Consider the following 20,455-nt stretch of genomic DNA (forward strand, 5'->3'; position numbering starts at 1 on the left):
GTTGGTTTGTGTGGCTCAAGGAGGGGCCTAAATCGGCTCGTGAGAGAGGAGGACAACAATTGGGTCGTCAGCAGATGGGGACAAAGATCCTGGAGTAGCCCGTTGAGTGACGTTTCAGAAGTTGAGGGGTAACCTCGTGGTACGGGGTGAGGAGTGGGGGTTCAGACGGGTGGGTGGTGGAGAGGGTTTGGGGGTCAGGTTGATCTCCAAAGTTCATCATGGAGTATGCTGTAGATAGCTGAGACCATAGAACGCCAGTCTCTCTCTCTCGCTCTCTCTCTCTTTTGTGTGGGTGTGTGTGTGCGCGTGCGTGCGTAGCAAGCGTAAGGAGGCATATATATGTCGGCTGTGTGTGCAAATGTCTCACAATAGCCTAAAGAATGGACAAACATGTAATAGGGCTTAGCTAAATAGCCTATTATTAATATTAATATAATAAAACAAGAACCATACAGTATTTTAACACTGGCGCCACTAATTACCACCATGCAAATTTAACAACAAATTATCCTGATATTAAACTTTATTTTACCAAGGCGCTTGCAAAGCACTCATTCCTGGCTTTTTGTTATAAGTTCACATTTCCATCACTTGTGACTACTCCCCGTTATGTTCCAGTGCTGCTTTTTTGCGGCTTTGTATACAGTCTCAACTGATTTGGGCCTTCGCCTATTTGGTGTTCTGTGTTAAGGAGGGGGAAGGGGTTTTGGCAAAGACAAAGGTTTCGTGCAAGCCAACAACAATAATAGTAGGCCTAATAATAGTAATAATAATAATAATAATAATAATAATAATAATAATAATAATAATAATAATAACGACCCTTCATTATTGGCGATATATAATTAAAACAAATGATAGTGTCTAAATTAAACGACTCATATATTGCTAAACAAAATATAAGTTCGTCCAGGCCATATGCAGGTCAAGTTCATGACTTCTCAATGTCCCCATGTAACACTTAAATGTCATCTGCTGTAGTCCAAACGCACACACAGATCAAGCGAATTCCCTATGAGAAATGTCTTGACCACTATTGGACTCTTCATTAAAAAACACAACAACAGCATCCGAAGCAATACAGTGTAACATATTTAATAACAAATATATACAAAGCTGTTTAAAATGTAGTCCATCCAGTGGTTATTTCAACAGAGTTCACTATGTTTTGGCATTGACTTCCTTTCTCACCTGACATCATTCATTCCATTCATGCAATTATCAACCCCAGCTATGTGTGCTACATGCTACATCGGCATTGCCCTTTACACATTCACATAGACGCTGTCAAATTACTGTCTTTCTTCGCAGATCTTCGTCTGATGTTTTCCCGTACATCCGTTCTTTTATTTATGTTTCAGGTCCGGCACATGTGCCATTCTTAAAATCGTTACAGGCCTAGTATGAGTTTTATTAATTAAGCCTATAGGCTATTATATAATCTTCCCTCCACAATATATATTATCAATTGCCCACCGACAAACCCTCTGAAAAAGTATGGGTGGCAAATGAGATTTATGGACAGAATATGAAAAGATGAATTTTATTATAGGGGTGAGTTGCCCATAGCCGTGACTTGAATTACCAAGAGTCTGTGCCCTGTCAGCAGTAGGCTATCTGCTATCAGTTCAAATAAATCTTTTAAAAACACCCGTACATAATACGTACACAAAACACACTCTCACATTCTCGACTGACGTTGTATTTTCTTTTCCCTCCTTTCTACTCCTACAAAGCACTCCCCTTTGTGAGACTGAGCAGTTTTCTTTTATTTTTTGCCGTCGATTGCCCCCATCTTTTCCAATTGGGAATCAAATGCAAAGCTTTGGTAGATAAAACACAGGGTGACGTAAACCAAATAAAATAATAGTAACATCGTATGTTTCGATAACACTACGTTTTATCCCATGCGGAGAATGAGGCTGTTATTCGTCGTCATTAACAGCGACACGACAAATTAGAGTTCATATGTTGATGTGCACTGTACTTAAAACACATAGTAGTCGTATTCACTCCGGACATTTGTCAGTGTCTCACATAACCTTGGCAAAGCTGTGGGGAAACCCTACTGATTGATAATGTGGAGCTCTGGTGTGTGGGGTGGAGAAAGACTATAGGCAGATGTCTGTGAAGACCCTAGGCCTAGGCTACGTGAAAAAGGCATGCTAATAACGGTAAATTAACCCCTCCGTTTAGAAGCGCGCTAGAGATCAATGTCTGACCTGGAAAAGCTAGTGTTCTTCCACTGAATGAAGTCACTATAAGTGCAAACCAGGGGCAACTGTAAACCCAACATCCTCGGCTCTGCAATTTGACCACTAGGATATGTGTGGGCCACTATCAGCTTTAGAAGGAGAATGCTTCAGATTAAATTGTTTTATTTATTATATTGCTTACCAGTCAAATATATATTCGGTCATAAAACCTAACAGCGGGATAAGGAAATACATAAATTGGCTGTATTGATAGTAGGCTAAGTTTGTTAACTTCCCCAGACACGATTTGGCACCACCAAAAACAAGAAGGTTGGCTTAGGTCCTTTTGTCGATAATCAAATCTATGGAATACACAATTCAACAGATGTAGCCTGTATATTTTTTTAAGAATGCACTGAAACTCCAATGCTCCAATGCCAAACTTCAATTCTCCAATGCTAGACATCGTCATACATAGGCCTTGTCCATATCTGAAGTAGGCTTGTCTTCACTATCTTCTGTGCCTTTGTGACCAGGCAGAAGATGACTGAATTTTTAGTATCCTAGATTCTTAACAAAAACTTTAAAAAATGAAGACCTAGCTAACAATTTAATATACAATATTAAATATAGCCTGTATGTTGAGGATATTTGATGATGTGCAATAATAAATATAGCCTGCATGTTGATGATATTTGATGATATGCATGAGCAGTAGCCTACCATATAATTTAACTGACTATCATTTTGAGGATGTATTGTAAATATGCTATATGCAATAAGTAACAGTAAATATGGCTAGCCCTAAATACATTTAAAAACATCTGCACTGCTCGGTGATCACCGTCTCACCTCTGTGTCCGCTTAAATACGAACAGTTCTGAATCCACATAATTGGTGTCCATGCAGTCTATTACAATTAGTCTAAATAATTCCAAATTATGTATTTTATGTTATTTTATCCGAAATCGCCAAGAGTCTCCACCGAAGTATCTTAACAGCACCCTCAGTCTCCCTTTGTGTTAAAGTTGGCTGAAGGTCTCCGGAGGTCCTCAGTGTGACAGTTCTTTGAATAGCGGGTAGATGGCACAATTTTCTAACATTTAGACTGAAGAACCCACCCAAGCCGAGAGCAGCAAGTCCATTTAAAGTCACTTTATTCAAAATAACAAAGATAGCTGACAGACAGTCTAAATGCACACATCTCAATGAAGTTATTTTGAGAGAGTGTATTGCACAAACTGAGCAGCCATGTCAGCAAATGAGAATTTGTGTCTGGAGATCACCAAAAAATAAAAGGATAGCCCGTGACACAAAACAAATGAAGCAGATGAAGAACGATATGTCTGTATCTAGCCGTTTAATAATAACAACAATAATAATAATCATCATAAGTATTATTATTAATATTATCATTAGTAGTATTATTGTTATGATTAGGCCTAGTGGGCTAGTACCCTCGTAGTAGGCCTAGTAGTAGGCTATCATTATTATTATTCGGCTATTAATTCCTATTTTCAGTAGCCTAGTGTAGGCTACCTTAGGTCTAGAAAGACCCTTTGTTTGACAACGTCGTTCATAGACGAACTAGGAAAAGTGAAGATCTGTAAAAAATCTTAATTCGACAACGCAGTCGCGGCTGTTAAGGAGTAGCAAAATAGACCCAAGCAAAGTAGCCCACGCGCATCATGTCACTGGCAGTTCAGCTGACCCCTCGGCTCGGTCGGGTTAGGTTAAGGAGTGGTTAAGCATGCCTCCAGATTTTGAGCATCCTTAGATATTATGGCTGAAGTTGAAACACACAGTACAAAACTTTCCATTTTTGGGGGTCGCTATGGAAACCGGTTGCTTGATCCAGCTCATCTGCCTGTCTAAGGGATGGCCTAACGTGTGATGGACCAGGCCTTCCACTTGTGTAGCCTATATCTAGAATGGTTATTCAAGTTCCACCACCAGCGATAGGCAGGTGGAAACGATGTGAATGATAGGCTATTCTAAGCAACTATAGCAAATACTTATTATTATTATTATTATACTAAATTTCGAGCTCATGACTTTCTGGAGGACTATGTCATCTATAATCTTTGTCGTCATATGGCCAATGCCATCGACAATAAAAGAAACTTTTCAGGACAACCCCCAAAACTAGGCCTAGGCCTACCCTCAAAACTACCACTGCAGTAGGCCTAGCCTAAATACAGCAAACGCGCCACATTTGACTAAAACGTTCACATATGTAGTCTAGACCAAATGTCTAATAGGCATAAAGCAGTCTTGTAGCCCAATCGATAGCAACAAACACTTAAAATAAAAACAATTATATATAGCCTATATCTCTATAGTCTATAATAAACGGGCAGCTGACTAGTTATGATGCTCAGTATCCCAAAGTTTTTCTTTCTTTTTTTGTACAATAAATAAATAAAAGTGACATTCTGCTGAAGGAGACCTCATTAGTTCGTTGTCCAACGCTAATAAAAAGAACAGAAGTCCAAATTATAGAGTTCAGCCTCAACACACGCTCTGTCAACTAAAATCAAGCCGGTGAAGCCGTGATCCAAATTACTACTAACTTAGTCCAGCAGGTTTAACAAAGCATAGCTTCTAGTTAGAGAGGCAAAGCGATTACGTTTCGCCTTTGTTTTTTCGTAGCCTCCCAAATATGTGTGTGCTATAATTTATAGCCTACACGTGTCTTATCTAAGCCCATATTATCGTAAACAAATTACAATAACAGGCTCACACCTTCCATACCTTCCCTTGCACACATTCTCATATCATTGCCAAACGCACTATTATTTAGAACGTTGTGCAGATATAAATTGAATTGAACAATAACCCATGTAGCCTATCATTGCAGACACCATCTAGTCAGAGGAAAATGACAAACACAAACACCCTAAAATGACTATGTAATTAGATTCTGTTGACTTTCACTATTAATTAAACAGAAGCATCGCTGAATGCCTTTGGACTGTGAGTGATGCAAGAAAGTCATGGGCATGGATAATACATTAATAGATCTCAATAACTTATAGACAAAATATCTCAATAGCATCTATAGACTTCCCCGTCTAAAACAACACTATCACTCTTAGCTTTCTAGTAGGCTAGGCTACAACAACAGCAATACTACTACTTCTACTACTACTACTACTAGGCTACTAATAGCAACCATCAAAATTCATATTTTGCATGATAGGTATGGCATACTAGGCCTATATTACAACTGCCAATAAATTGATAAACAAATGTAAAATGACAGGCAGAGTTAAGATCCCAAGAAAATAAGCTTCATTAAAGATGATAAAAGGTGGGAAATAAGCAAAAGACAGATAAAGTCAAAAAACATTTATGATATAGTTTCCATCCAACAAACATTGAAGACAGAAACGGAGAACAATTAAGAATGAAACACAGCTAAAACTCTGTAAATTCAATAAAACACCGGTCCCTTCAGTCTTGCATTACATTTTAGTCTTGACAATAGTGTTTGTTCCTTTCGGAATAGTTTTATAGAGGGCTCAGAGTCTCAATAGAGGGGTCTCTTTCTTCAGCAATGTGGTTTCTATTACGAAACACCGCTTTGCTCCGGGGAGCCGTAGCCTGCGTTGGATTGCAAGACGCCATATTGACTCAACTAATAGGACACCAAGTTAGAGGCGCGCTTAAAGGCACGGTTTCACACGCTTGATCTCCCATTACAGACAACACGAAATTCAACATATAAAACAGCACTTTGGAGCCTGAATTAAACAGAGGGCTGTAGCTGCAGAACAAAGGGAACGGTCCTTTTCATTTCCTGTACTGGAAACAAGGGGATTCTAGCATTCACTTTGTCATGTATTCTAGTGTCCAGTGTAGCGTTTCATTGCGATTCCAATTCAGTCGTATCGCTACCTGCACAGCAGACTGCAAGCAAAGTGACGGTTCTACGCTTTAGTAACCCGATATCCAAATAGTAGTCCCTCCGCCTTTACTACTTGCGATTTTGAAGTAATTTGATTGTTTGGAAAAGAGAGAGAGAGAAAGAGAGAGAGAGAGAGTCGGAGAGAGAGTAGCCTATGCCTAGCCTATGCCTAAGCTATAACAGCTCTAGCGTTGAGATACCATTGCATGAGTATCCAACACAAAAAAATTCACTGATGGAAAACATAGCCTATAGGGCTAATGTAACTTGATGTGTCATACCAAACTCCACACACACACCCGCCCCCCCCACATTCAATTACACACCAAAAAACCAGTATGCAGGCAGTTACCGTTCAAAAGAATGGACAGATGATAAACGAGAAAACAGGCAATACTTTTTGATTTCAAATTCATAAATTATAATTTAATACCAAGAACAAATGTACAGCAGAATGCTTGTTTACAATAAGCTAACACAAACAAACAAGAATTGTTTTCAACTATAAACTTCCACACACACTCACGTATATCACTTGCAATTAATAATCATAATAATAATAAAAAAAGTATCTATACGTTATCAATACCCTGCAGTAATATATTTTATATATTTTTATAAAAACGTGGGTCAGTTTAAACTGTTCATAATTACAATCATGTATCATTCTCTGGTCCATATGTGGCATGAGAACAGCCCAGGATAACTGTTCAATCAACTACACAATATGATCCCTTTTTATCCAACCACAACATGGTGTCTTGTGTGTTGAAGAAAAGCCTCAAAACAAGTACGAAATTGCAAGCTTACACACACATACACGCACACATGCACGCGTACACGCACACACGCGCACACACACGCACACGCGCGCACACACACACACACACACACACACACACACACACAAGGCATCTGTTACAGACCAAAAAGGAGCAGAACACTAAATCAAAATAGCTACCCCTCTCCAAACCAGCTCACCCTGTTAAGTCTTAGCCTATTATTGAACGATTTTGTTTCTTCTTTTAAATACAAGGGCTAATGTACTGAATGCACAGATTATATCTATACAGTCAAAAACATTTACATTTATATATATCAAAGGTAAAATAGGTTAGCGACCTGTGGCCATGCATTCACAGTCTAAATACATGAAAAAAAAGAAAAAAAAACATTTTGTCGTAATATGTATATACATTACAAACAGAACTTTCAGTGCTACTAGCTAATTCTGCCACTCAATTTGAAGACATTTGTATTACCGAAAAAAAATGGCAACCACAGTTTTTTTTTTCTTAATCACATATACTTTGTATAAAGAAAACTGAAATGAATTGACCTATATTTACAACAATACTGCTTCTAATTGTTGTGTTTCAAGTGAAATACACAATCTTAAGACTGACTTTACCACCCTAACCGTGTTCCCGATGTTGCCTCTACCTAAATATATTTCAATGACAAATTAGTCGTTTTTGCGCTTGACAGGCACTTTAATGCTTGAAGTGTAGAGGGGGACATATTCAGGGATGTCGTAATAATACTGTTCTTCAAAATATTCCAGACTCAAAATGTAAGAAGTGATGACCATTGACCTTTCGTCCTCTTTCACTAAATCCTAAATAAGCATTTGTTTTCACCGATGATGTCTTATCATATCGGTTCAACATGTCTTAAAGATGTCAGATGATATTAACAGGTGTAATCTGACATCAACTTGTAAAGCCACTTTTTTGCATCAGTGCTGCTACCAACCTAATGCCTTGATGGATCGAGAGTTGGTAGAATAATTTGTTCTATTCTGATTGGTCACCAAGGTAGATTAATACTTTTGGATCGACCGAGGGGCTTATCCATCTGAACGCAGTGTAAAACTGTAGGACGACTGCTGTAAAAATTCAGGTCTCATTAAAGTTTCAGGCGGTATGTGTTTCGGGTGTCCAAGGAACCACGACAATGATATGAACAGGTACACCCTGCGTTATTGAGACAATTGTCTCATTTAGAAAGAGAACATATTCATTTAGGTGAGTCAGAAAGTTAACCTGAATCCCAATTAAAATTACCCTGCCAGTCTTCATTGTGGACCATCAAATGCGTAAGTGCGCTTGCAGCATTAAGCATAACCTTTTCTCCTATATTGCTGTGGATTACGTTTTAATTCTTGAAGAACGTTTTTACATTACTTAACTGTTTCATAGGAAGTCATGAATTAGAGAAAAAAACAACTGCATACTACAGAATCACATAGGCCGGTTTGGAACCATAAAGAAGAAACAAAAGAAAAGTACAAAACAGCTATAGATACATGGACACAGGACAATATAGTTGTTTGGAAAAGAAAAAAACCTTTTCTTTCCCCTAAGTTTTTTTTTCCAAATTCATGTTTTAAATGCACTTTCGAGCTGCGCTTTCCCCAAAGGATTATCAAAATCCAACTCATTTGTGTTTCCTTTTATTCTTTTCTTCTCTTTTTTTTCCTTTTTTCATTTTTGTACAAAAAAGGATAGGAACAAGTTGTTCAGAATGACACTGGAGCTTTTGTCTGGATTTTTTAAAGTTCGCAGAATGTCTCATTTCTAAAATTCACAGTCATCTATGAAAATGTCTTTCTTCGTGAGAGTAAACTCGTGTAACAGCCGTTTTCTTCTACAAAAGAAGCGCTAACTAGTGTAGTCTCAGCCCCTTTGATCGTTCCTTCTGCTTACTGAATGGACATGTAAGGCCAGTTAAAACTGCTCCCCGAAAGCAACATATCCCTGATGAGGGTTTCAATGGGGGTTTTACCTACCAATCGGACGAAAAATAATTGCTCTATGACCGATGAAGAGACTGTGCGCAGTGAAGGCAAGCGAAGTAGTAACTTCCCAAATCGAGTTGGCTGGTTGGGGTACTGGCTCCGAACATACTCCTCCAGGGCACACTGAGACTTCTCTTGCAAACTTTCTATATGTGCCACATCTGACAGGCCGCACGCATCTGGAAGGGAAGAAGAACAAATTCTTAGCACATCACGCTCATGTACCAACATTGCATACACAGTAATCACAACGCAATCAAAAACACCGACCTCTGGTGTAATATTGTAATTCAAACCAGCTCTGTAGGAGATACGTATAATTTTTGAAAGCTTGATTATTGCAGCTTCCTTCTCAGTTTGGCTACATTGTAGTTAAATAAAGCACTGGGCGCTGTTACAAAATATAATAGGACTTCTAACATAGCCAAGTGTTCAGACGTGGGTCAATTATTAGGCCCACATCCTCGAGACGTAGCATACATTGAAAATACATTCATATTTTAATTACAATGGACATTGTAAGCTGCGTGTGTTGCTGATTATTACAATATGTGGTCACATGAACCCCTCAGGTGAGCTGGAAAATGTTGATTGTTAACAACACAAAATAGTTATCCTAACCCTGAAACAGTTAATGAAGAGAAACGATTTCTCCATGTGCTCAGCGGTGCTGACAAAAAGCAAGGCGCACACACGTGTGTGTGTGTGTGTGTGTGTGTGTCTGGAAGAGAGAGAGAGGTCTGACCTGACCTCTGTACTGCTTTTTGATTTCGCTTTAAGAACGACAACAAACCGAAGGGCAACCCCCTTCGAGAGGCACACTGCGTTCAGTCGCGCTATGCCATATACTGTAATGGCCGTCGCAGTAATGTAGCATAAACGCTTTTCATTGTTCATTGATTAAGAGATACATCAGACACGCTAATTCCAAATGAACAATTCCTTGAAATGAACAATAAACGTTTCTTCGAAGGCAACACTGTTGTTTTGATACTACTGTAATGGTTTACTACAATAAGTCATAAATAAATGTTACTGTGTCTATGTCAGTAATAGCTAACATGCAATGACATATTCAGTATGCTGCGATGCATCGCCTGGTGCCGGGAAGCATTTAGCATTTTTGTTTAAGGGTATAGGGATATAATCGTACTTGTGGCGTTGCTTTGGTTGCAATGTGTTGGTTTTGAAAAGCAGGTTTCTACTTTAAGTCTGCAATATAAAAATAAAGAAAGGAAGCTCGGGTCATGACCCAGTTTTGGAACGAGTCCAGAAAATGTCTTGAATCCCTAGATCACCCTAACATAACAAGGAAGAACTGTGAGCCCCTCTCTCACTTGGAATGCAATGTCTGTCCCCTGCTTCTACACACGAAAATCCGCGACTATGATGGATAGATAACTACATTAATACGGTCAGAAATACAAATGATAAAATAGTCTACGATTGAGACCACCACAGTGGAAATACTCGGAAAGTTGCGCGGAAATGTGTGTAAATGGAACATTAGGCCTCTCTTCCCTTCCTCCTGCTTCTCCCCTCCCCCTCTAAGTGTGACATCATTTATATCTGTCATTCCACATAAATACAAGTAACTGATTGTATACAAACAACGCATCATTTGGCACAATCACGTTATAATGTAAAAAATATAATATTTTGATTAACTTATTACGTTGAAATATTTTTAAAATCTATGGAATATTTCTATTGTGTAGCACTATTTTAATGCACCAAAGTTGTGTGAACTACAGTCACCTGCACCAATAGAAGCATTGTAGGCTATTCATTTCACAATTAAGGGAATGTCTGAATTAATACACTCTTGTGAGCACTCAACACTGCTCAGTTTTGACCCTTCAGTTAAATTTGGTATCAGTCTATTTTTACATAACGCTGGACTATTCAATGGTTGTTTTAATGGGGATTTTCTTATAGATGTCGTCTTAATTTTCCTTTAATTACCAGACGCATGCAGCTCAAACTTACAGTAGGCTATAGTCTATTGTACAACAAAGTTATGTTTGGTAAGCTGTGTGAAAAATATCTTGCAAACATCAACACAGTATCATATCTAAGAGAAAATATACGACATGATTTCCGCAACAATTTCAAACTTACCTGTAGTGAATAGCACGATGGCCTTTAAGCAGCTGTATTCAGCAGAGTCAACGTGTAAAGCTTTAAGCTTTTCCACTTGTTCTTGGAAGATCCTAATGTGGTCCATAAAGGCCACCACTCTGTCCGCAGACATAGGGGAGGCGTGAAGGCCAGCCGCCGCCAGAAGTGGAGCCACATGGAGCGGCATGGAGCACTGCGCGGCATTGAGCACAAACAACTCACTCCAGGTCAACCTCAGGAGGGCAACCTGGTCTGTAATCTGAAGGTCTGGGAAGAAGGGGATATTCCTGGCCCACTCTACCGCGCTGAAGAGCATCCTGGCCGCCAGTTCACAAATGTTCTCGATGCCCATGATGTTGTTGGGTTGCATGCACTGACTACCATACCGGGACGTTGGGTAGGGCTCCGCTCGCAGCAGAAGAGAGATATATCCGGATAAGTAGGAATGGCAGTGCAGAGGGTCCCCATTTGTCAAGGCGAACTGACCATGGTGAGGCTGTGTGGGTGGCATCCGTCCCCTTTGCACAGCTGCGGTAAAAAGAGAAACTGCATATATTTAAACTCGAATTCTTAGCAACATACTATACGCTAATCCCAGAACAGTATCTGACATTGGTGACTGTTTTTGTTCATTAGAATACACCACCATGCTGGAATTGCCAGACTTGTTTTATAGCCTGAGTTTGTGCACTGACAGACAGACTAACACACAGAAACACTACAGAAAGAATATTGCCATGGGTTACTTAGGGAGAGACCCCTTCAGTAATTACAAAAACAGCCTAGTGGTGCGCGAAACAATCCAACAATTGAACATGTGACAATGTTACCAGTGAGTGTACACGATAAGGTAGTTGTATCATCTAGGGAATTATCGGAAATTGATACCATAAGTGTTAGTCCTCTAATAAAATTGTGTACAACATTACGTGGTATGGCAACATGAGCTTATTGAATACATGCACAAAGAAAGGCAGTCCTTAGATGCTAACCCTTAACCTACTTAGCTAGCAACTGAGTCGGACATATACTTGAAATAACTATATTTGCTGCTTATTTTATGGGTACAATTCAATATTATACACCAACGTGTATATACATGTTACACTAGCTTCGCTCCACTCTGAGAGCGAAGGGCTAGATACAGTCGATGTCGATACCGTGTGTGTGTTTAACACGCTGTCTCCCCGCACTCTCCTCGCCATTAAGAGCGCGGCATATCTGCAGTTGTAGGCTACCATTCATATACAGATGTATACAGTTTTATTAACAACCAAAACAGACTACTGTAATAAAATTGGTAAATATCTTAATTTTAGCTTGTAGATGAATGTCTGACGGATGAAACACTAAGTCGAAAGCTACAGGGGAGGTAGGCGATAGCTACGCTCCGTCTAGAGCATTAATGAAGGCGGTTCCTTTGCATGATCCGGTCGGGCAGCCTGGGGAAGATGAGTCGGGAGAATATGGGGGACGATAGCATACATCATTCATTCAATGCACAATACACAGACAAAACACATCAAAAGGAAAAATAAAATCCCAATACCTTCCCGTCTCATGCCAACTTTCAGGCATTTTTTGAGGCGGCAGTACTGACACTGATTGCGATGGTGCTGGTCAATGGGACAATTCCTGTTGGCACGGCAAGTGTAAGTGAGGTTCCTCCGTACGCTCCGTTTAAAGAAGCTTTTGCACCCCTCGCAAGTGAACTGACCATAGTGTTTACCGCTCGATTTGTCCCCGCAAACCACGCATTCTATATGCTGTGGTTGCTTCTCCGACTGACTTTGCGTCGTCTGGTTCGTCGGCGTAGACTGCGCCGTGTTATTCGGAGGTCCTTGAACGGGTGTGTGAGGGGTCGGAGGGGCAACCTGAGAGGCCGTTAGATTCAGCTGGCCTGGTTGAGGGGTCGGAAGAGATAGTCCTCCTTGGGCTTGCGAGGAGAGAGTGCCCTGGGTCTCTGCCACATCGTCCTGGGAGCCTCTCCACACTACCATTGCCATATCTATCAGTCAACGTTAAAAAACTTTTTGTCTTCCGTTTTTGGTTTCGTGATGATGCGTCTCTGTAGAATGTCTCACGATATTTTTCGGTATGGGCGAAAATAAATAATTCACCGTCGGTAATGTGAAGTCGAATTGTCCGTAGAAACTTGCGCAAAAATGACAGTGCAGCCTATTTCTTTGTTTTCGGAACGTTGTCGAACATATGGTCAAAACTGATGCGAAGACGAGCCGAATCGCAGCCTTGCTCTTGGAGGCCAAGTCCAGGGGCGCTTGCACTCATCCATCCAGGAAACCCATGAAGGAAAAGGGAAAATAATTGCGCTGACAAAATGCGATATTTAAGAAACAGACCAGAGACTTCGAGAAACGCGGTGAGGCGAAGCACAAAATCGCACAGCTGGCGTATGCAGGGAGCGAGCAACACTAAGTTCCAGTGCGAGTCTTGAAGAAAACCAACAACTGGCAAAAATATTGCTGCTTCTTCCTTTTCTTCAATTGAGGTTGCGCTAGCAGCAGCGCGCAGCTGAAGCCTGTGCTTGAGTCAAATATGAAGTCAACTCTCCGGCAAGCAAGACTGATAATAAAACAAAAAGATCACAACCTATAGAACCTCCTTCATGCGCGTAAAAATAAGGAGAAGAAGAACAGAGAATCAAAGTGATCAAATATGTTAAAAAGGGGGAGGTTAGGAAGTGATTGCGATTTGCAGGCGCTGGGCTGGCAGAATGCTTTCTCTCTGATCAGCTCACTGAGCTCTCTATATAGTGAACTTTGACACGACTGCTGCAACTTAGAACACGTTACCATGGAGATGAGTTGCCATATATGGAAAGTGACTGTGTTTGACTGGTCAGACCTCACGGACCTCCCCCTGAACCCCATTGGCTAGTCGGCACTTGTGCTACTTGGTGCTTTGCCAAGGCAAGGAATGGAGGTCGAGAATCCGTGAGGTCCTAAAGAGAGTGTGGTTATTTTTTTTCGGAATATCCTTACCGTTTCTACATTTATTCTTTCACACATTATATGTAAAATGTAAGAACACAGCCTGAAATATATTTTTTAAATGGTTGGTTCCCCCCTCATTCATTTGTGTAAATAAAAGCCCTTATATGATTAAATATTACAAATTGACAATCCCCACAGCAATATCAATATATAATGGATTGAAAATGATCAAACACACATCCTCAACACTGTCTGTCATTAACACGCACGTGGAGTACAAAACTTATGATACCGGACTCCTGTGAAGTGATAATATTACTGCAAAGTACTGATAATGTTTACTGAGAGTTTGCACCACCAGGAAACAGACATAAACTCCGCACTATTAGAATGATACAAATAGGTTAGCCAATCTCGCCCTTTGTAATTCAGACATTCTTGGATATATATACTGGATAAATCACAAAATGACATGCCTTTCTGAGATTCATTGTGATGAGTGCCGTTTCAATATAGTTAATGTTGGAGCAATATGGCCCAAATGGAAAGATCGCATATTACATATCACTCACTGCAACACAGGCTCTCTTACAAGGTATGTGTTCCATGTTTAGAATAAGAATGCCTCCCTGAAATCAGTATTTTATTGTTTAATGTTTACTAGGCCTGTTCCGTTGTTTTACGCACACGCATGGACGGACAACCAGGGTATACGGCTTGATACCAAATGACATATAACTAACTGATATATGTATTTTGGTGATTGGTGAACATCTGAGTATGCCAAACTATCATGCCCGCTGTGAGTCAAAAACATAGGAAATGATTTAGCCATGAACCCCTTTGTAGCTGTATTGGAACACGCTGCGCTATATCCACACTTTCTCAATTGCTTTTCAGTGGCCTACTATCACTACAATACACACCTGCAAAGTCAAATACTGCTTTGACCGTCCATAGAGCGCATCATGAACTGCACCACATAAATGACCAAGCACAACATTAGAAAATGCACAATTTGGTCACCAATGAAACATAGTTTGATTTATTATATAGTGTGTATAAACTGACCGAAAATTATATGAACATCAGAATGCATCATATGGATTGGCACTGGCATTGGCTATTACAGTCATGCCTCTTTAAAAAATAGATTAAAGGTCTTTGATTTATATCTAGAACGTATGAGCGACCCGATGGTTGCGCGCTAGTAGCTGGTGTTTTATTTTCTTGAACAATAGGCAATTGACTGTTTGTATTCCAATACCCTATCTGTACCTTCGAGCACAGCCAATAGAGATTTTCCAAGTCGCCAAAAAGCAAGTTAGACTAGGATTTTGCAAAGCAGTGCAAACAATGGCGTCCAAATAAAGACCGGCTTCCCCGTGTAGAGACTCCCTCTGTACCCTAAAGGTTGTAGGTCGGGCGTTTGTGAAGCACTTGCTAGTAGTACTTTTAGAATCACCCGTGGCTGTCAAAGTTGGGTCCACTGAAAAATTTACAGTGCTAAATCAGAGCATATGCTGCCAATGAGGGAAAAGCCGAAGTCGGGATCTATTACAGTATCTGGGTGCCCCCTAGCGTATGGATCATTTCTGCCTCAAATCGCGCTATAATGTGGTAGAGCCATCTTAAATGGAAACTGCTTTGGTTGCTCGCCTCTCACACCAAACTAACATGCGCCCATTTTAATCTGATTAATGCTTTTGAGATGTCCTTCTAATTGACTTGGACGTAGCTGGGGTACGTGAGTAGGTCTCCGCTTTACATTTCCTTCTGTAGTCAATGTTGTGTTTGACTATGGACCCGTTTCTTAGTTGCCTTTTGTTTTTAAAACAATATTCGCAGTATTCAACCTGAGCGTAGCGCGTCTCCCATCCGATTGCTTTAGGTAATTTATTTACGATAAATGGTATCCGCACACATGTATGCTTTCGATTAAGATGCTGTTATGTGCGGGATTTTCTTTGCACTTTTGAGGTGAGTAATGACTTTTTACACCATAAATAGCCTATAGAGATGATTTTCATTGCTGTTTAGCACAAAGCAATCGTAGACATGTGTAGCCCGCTTTTACCGCAATACGGGCCAGCACTGTTATTAATCAATTCTAAAAACAGCTATTTTACCCGTGATTCAAAACATTTCGGTGCATCAATTTCATGAGAGACTCCGCAAAGCGCCGGGAAACAGCACAGGGGAATCAGCGCACAAGCGAATTGCTTAGCCAACACGAGTTTGTGTTATAAAGATTACAGTTAATTATCAACCAATGAGTTAGGCTGCTAATGTGCCGCTCCGAGAGAAAAATAGCAAGCATTTAAGATACGGTAATCTGTATTTGACTTAGTAGAATGGTTGTGACGTTTAAGACTGTACACACACATACCAAATGCATATGTTGTAGATTCGTCTTCGGCGGGATGCATCTTCGCTCTTACAGAAATAGTGCAGCCTACGTTAGTCTTCTCGTTCTTTTTTTTCAGTATCGCAGGGCAATCAGCGATGTCTTTCCATCTGATGGTTTTACACACAAAAATGCTCCTTTCAGTTTATTGAAGTGATTATGCAAAAACTTTAGGGAGTCAAGAAAAACTGAGTGCGACTGCCGAAATTCGTTCAACTTTTGTTCGGAGGATTGACTTTAAATGCCTGTTTAGCGTAGGCTATATCTCCGTGGGAAGAAAAGTTGTATGGCAGGTTGAAGAAACAGCAATAATAGAAGTAAAAAAAAGATGCTAGAAGATGCTCCTTGCGTCTTTTTCTGTTCTAGAGAACGCGCCTCAGCGCCACTGCTTTGTGTGGGCTGAGTGATATGTAGAGGGAGGGGGTGAAGTCCAGGGAGACACCTGTCTGTATGTGCAAACGGGCTATATGCTCCGAGGCTTTCTTATTCTTAGCCTCACGATGAAAATGCTAATAATCATTAAAGACAAAGATGTACACATATGAAAATAGTTTTGATTATATTAGTGCACATCATAACCGATGAATGAATCAAAGTGTAATAGACATACGTGCACAAGGTCAGTTATTACTCTTATGTGTAAATTACGTTTATCTGATAAATAGTGTTAACAAGGCATGTGATCTACACTAGACTTACAGGCAAAAGTCAGCTGCACCATTATTTCAGTTGCTTATAGATTATGAGAAAGGATTATTATGTATCTGCAAAACCTAATCAAACTGTCATATACATTTGAGGCTGATGACACTGAAAAAATGACTTTGAACTACAATTAACTTGTCAGTCTGGCTACAGTTAAGTTCATCTTCGTGTCATTTGCCCACCGCTTTATTGTAGTCACTGTAAAAACATTGGTTTGATAAATTGTGCATGTCACAGCTAACCTGTTCGTAAAAGATACTCATATAAGGTCAAAATCTAAACTTCGACAAAGGCTTATCTGTTTAGTCAAGATTGAACACCCAAGGGCGAGGTTTAGTACCAATTCACGTTATTGTTATTTTTTTTTTTTTTGTTCATAAGCGCTCCCCTTTGGTAAAATAAGGTGTAGGCTATTCAATAACTAAATTTTCATATCTGTAAAAAGAAAATATTTCCCCACAAATAACGCAATTAAAACAAGTTATCTGTTGAGGCTGTCTGAGTGGTGTTTTTCAGTGGCATATCAGTGAATCTAGACGCCCTTTGGCTAGTTTTACAACTGAACAGCTAATGTAGGCTATGTCCTCCGGTCTATTAAGAAAATATCAGGTGTCTTTCTTTCAGTAATATACCAGTAATTTCCACAATTAGCCAACATATTCATTGTTAATAAATGAGGAATGTTGGGTATAAGTAAGTCTTCATTCTTTATAGATAAATAGAAACCATTGTGAACAACTCAGGTAGACATGATAAACTCTTAAGAGCCTCAGCAGGTGTCCCCACACAATAGCGCACCCCTATAGGGACCTGAATCGATCAGGAGGAGACCTAGAGATGTCGCCACACTAAATATTTACCGATCACACACAAATAGCAGGATCTTTAACGATTTCCCATGTCCATGGCGCGGAGAATGGGGCAAATCACTTTATTATTGTTTGTAAAGCAAAGAAAGCACTCTGGGACAGGGGGTCCTGGGATGTGCCCCGATCGGGATGAACGGAGTTACGTGAATCGATCGGTCAGACATGCCAGACAACTACAGGAGGGCTATAGAGCAAGGTGAAAGGGCTGCAGAGCAAGGTAACAGACAAATGTGTATGCCAAAACACTATCTCTGAGACCGCGTTTCCTACGCTTTTGTCACAATCAACTTGAAGTTTAGGCCTATCAGGAGTATAGGTGTGTAAATGAGCATGCTATGCGCGTGCACGTGCGCATGTGTGTAGCCTACTGGTGCAGAGGTGACGTGCAGGTGAGGCTTGGCGCAGGGGCGAGAGGGCAGGGAGGAAAGTTAACTTTAATCTTATCACTGTCTTCACCAAGTCCTTCAAGCGGGAGATAGAGGGACGCAACCCAAGGGTCATAGGGATCTCGGCCTGATTAACCCTTCCAGACCCGGCAGAGAGCAAAGGTTAACCAGCCTAATCAACGAAAAGCAGCTGATTTAGTTAGATGAGGAGTCGAGGAGAAGGACATCCTTCATTGTCTCATAAAATAGGCTATATTTAAAATCTTGAAATCATGGAATCGTCTCCATCTATTAGATTAGATCAGACTGATTATTGTGATAGATGTCATTACTTGACTGCCAATAAGCGAGAAAGACGTTTTTGATAATACTAATTTGCATATATTATTATTATTATTATTATTATTATTATTATAATGCAGTTATATTTTATGATGGGATGAATGATGCAAGACTTAATTCCTAAGCAGTGTACAATAATTGTCCAACCTTTTACAAAGTTAATTTCAATGAAGTTATATGGTTATTTGTCTTTGCTAAATTACCATTCATTTGAAGACTGCTTCCTCTTAAGACTGCATTAGCCTGCATGTGTGTTATGTTGCTGAGATTTGTCAGTCTCCTAGCCTGGTATGTCAGCAAAGGCCCTGTAATCCATGCTTGTGTATCAGATCTCTAGATTCTGCGTTATTTCCTGACTAGCTTCATGCAGCTGTCTTCAAGGCAGGGTATTTCTCAACCATGTCAGGACACTTGCTTGGTCATGCTGACCTGCCTTTTCATGATCTGAAACGTTTGCCTCACCAAGTGGCAAGAAATGGCTTTGAGAGTCTTGATTGCTCCATTGTGACATACAATTACTTCTTTTCCTATATCACTCAGGAGAGTATACACAGTTTTAATATTGCTCATTAATGTCTGAGAGCTGTATGTAGTATCTCTGAGCAGTGTTGAATACCCCTGATTAGGGCAGATATAGGGTATGTCTGGTCTGGTCCAGATCTGGCGTGGAGGTGGTGGTTCATCAGGGCTACATCCATTCCCGAGTCAACTGCTTATGGGCCACTGATATGTATGATACTACAAGGGGATTTCTGTCCCAGCATGAAGCAAATTTACCACTAAATGATTTATGAGTTTTGCAAGATAGATAGATTGATAGTTAGAGTGACACATTATTTATCTTAGCTGATATTTTATTGATAATTTGATAAACATATCTTTCCATTTGACGTTGTATGTTTGAATGTCATGTTGTTTTGAGATATGATGGCCGAAGTGCTATCAAAGGTTTTATAAAAGTCATTAATCACTGTTACTAAGTTACTGCTTGTTTTCTTGTCCTCATCAAAACTTTCCAACATACACAGCTATGCTCTGTACATTTATAAAAATGTTCTGCTAAGCATAACAATCATATTTCCTTCTAGTTTCAAGAAATCATAATGAGATTTTTTGGTAGATTTATAAATCCACATCTGTAATAAAAAAAACAGCACAAAATAAAGGCATATTGCATTATTGCCTCTAAGTCTGTGTTTGTGTAGTTTTCACTTCATTTAGAGTAGCTCCTACTCTCTAAGCATAATTAGCATTTTAACTTTTTTACAGACAAATTTCCTTTACATTTTGAATTAATGTGTTGATTTCAAAACAATAGTAACTTTGCAGGGAAGTGTCTATGAGATCAGTCACAAGCAAATGTAATGGGATTATGGTTTTATTCCCCACTGAAGTCTGGCTTCATGCCTGAATAGCTGCTCCCAGATATAGAGGCTTAACCACTGCAGAGCAGATCTGACACAGGCCAGGCTTTGAGCCGGCCCAGAGTCAGGTGCTCTCCGGGTCGTCATTTGTTCAACACTACCATCAACCTTACACCACATAGTCCCCGGACAGTTCTCCCTTTAGTGTCCACTCCCTATATGTGTCTCCCTATTACAATTCAAAAGGGAACTTTAAACAATCTAGTTTTCACATAGATAAGTAAGGAAAATGTAGGAGAGTGGTTTGAGGTGAAAATGTTTACAAATATGCATAGTACTGTATTATACTTAGTAAATTGCATGACATTCTAAACTGCATATAATCCAGGGACTAAAATTAAC

General features: G+C 39.9%; 1 protein-coding gene across 3 annotated transcripts; it reads right to left on the bottom strand.

Annotated features, from left to right (window-relative positions):
* Nucleotides 1–6,447: 6,447 nt before the first annotated feature.
* nr2f2 (nuclear receptor subfamily 2, group F, member 2) lies at nucleotides 6,448–16,388 on the bottom strand. 3 transcript variants are annotated; one of them, XM_042110179.1, is made up of 3 exons: nucleotides 16,370–16,388; nucleotides 11,027–11,554; nucleotides 6,448–9,084 (listed from the first exon to the last, which is right to left on the bottom strand). In XM_042110179.1, exons 2-3 carry the CDS (start codon nucleotides 11,535–11,537, stop codon nucleotides 8,810–8,812), a joined length of 786 nt encoding a protein of 261 aa, XP_041966113.1. In that variant the 5' UTR covers nucleotides 11,538–11,554; nucleotides 16,370–16,388; the 3' UTR covers nucleotides 6,448–8,809. The 3 variants fall into 3 exon arrangements, with proteins under 3 accessions (XP_041966113.1, XP_041966111.1, XP_041966112.1); XM_042110177.1 differs by lacking the exon at nucleotides 16,370–16,388 and adding an exon at nucleotides 12,576–13,798 and having other exon boundaries at nucleotides 6,449–9,084; nucleotides 11,027–11,572; XM_042110178.1 differs by lacking the exon at nucleotides 16,370–16,388 and adding an exon at nucleotides 12,576–13,796 and having other exon boundaries at nucleotides 6,450–9,084.
* Nucleotides 16,389–20,455: the final 4,067 nt, after the last annotated feature.

The sequence above is a fragment of the Alosa sapidissima genome, chromosome 11 (genome assembly GCF_018492685.1).
Source record: "Alosa sapidissima isolate fAloSap1 chromosome 11, fAloSap1.pri, whole genome shotgun sequence".
In the NCBI taxonomy this organism is placed as follows: domain Eukaryota; kingdom Metazoa; phylum Chordata; class Actinopteri; order Clupeiformes; family Clupeidae; genus Alosa; species Alosa sapidissima.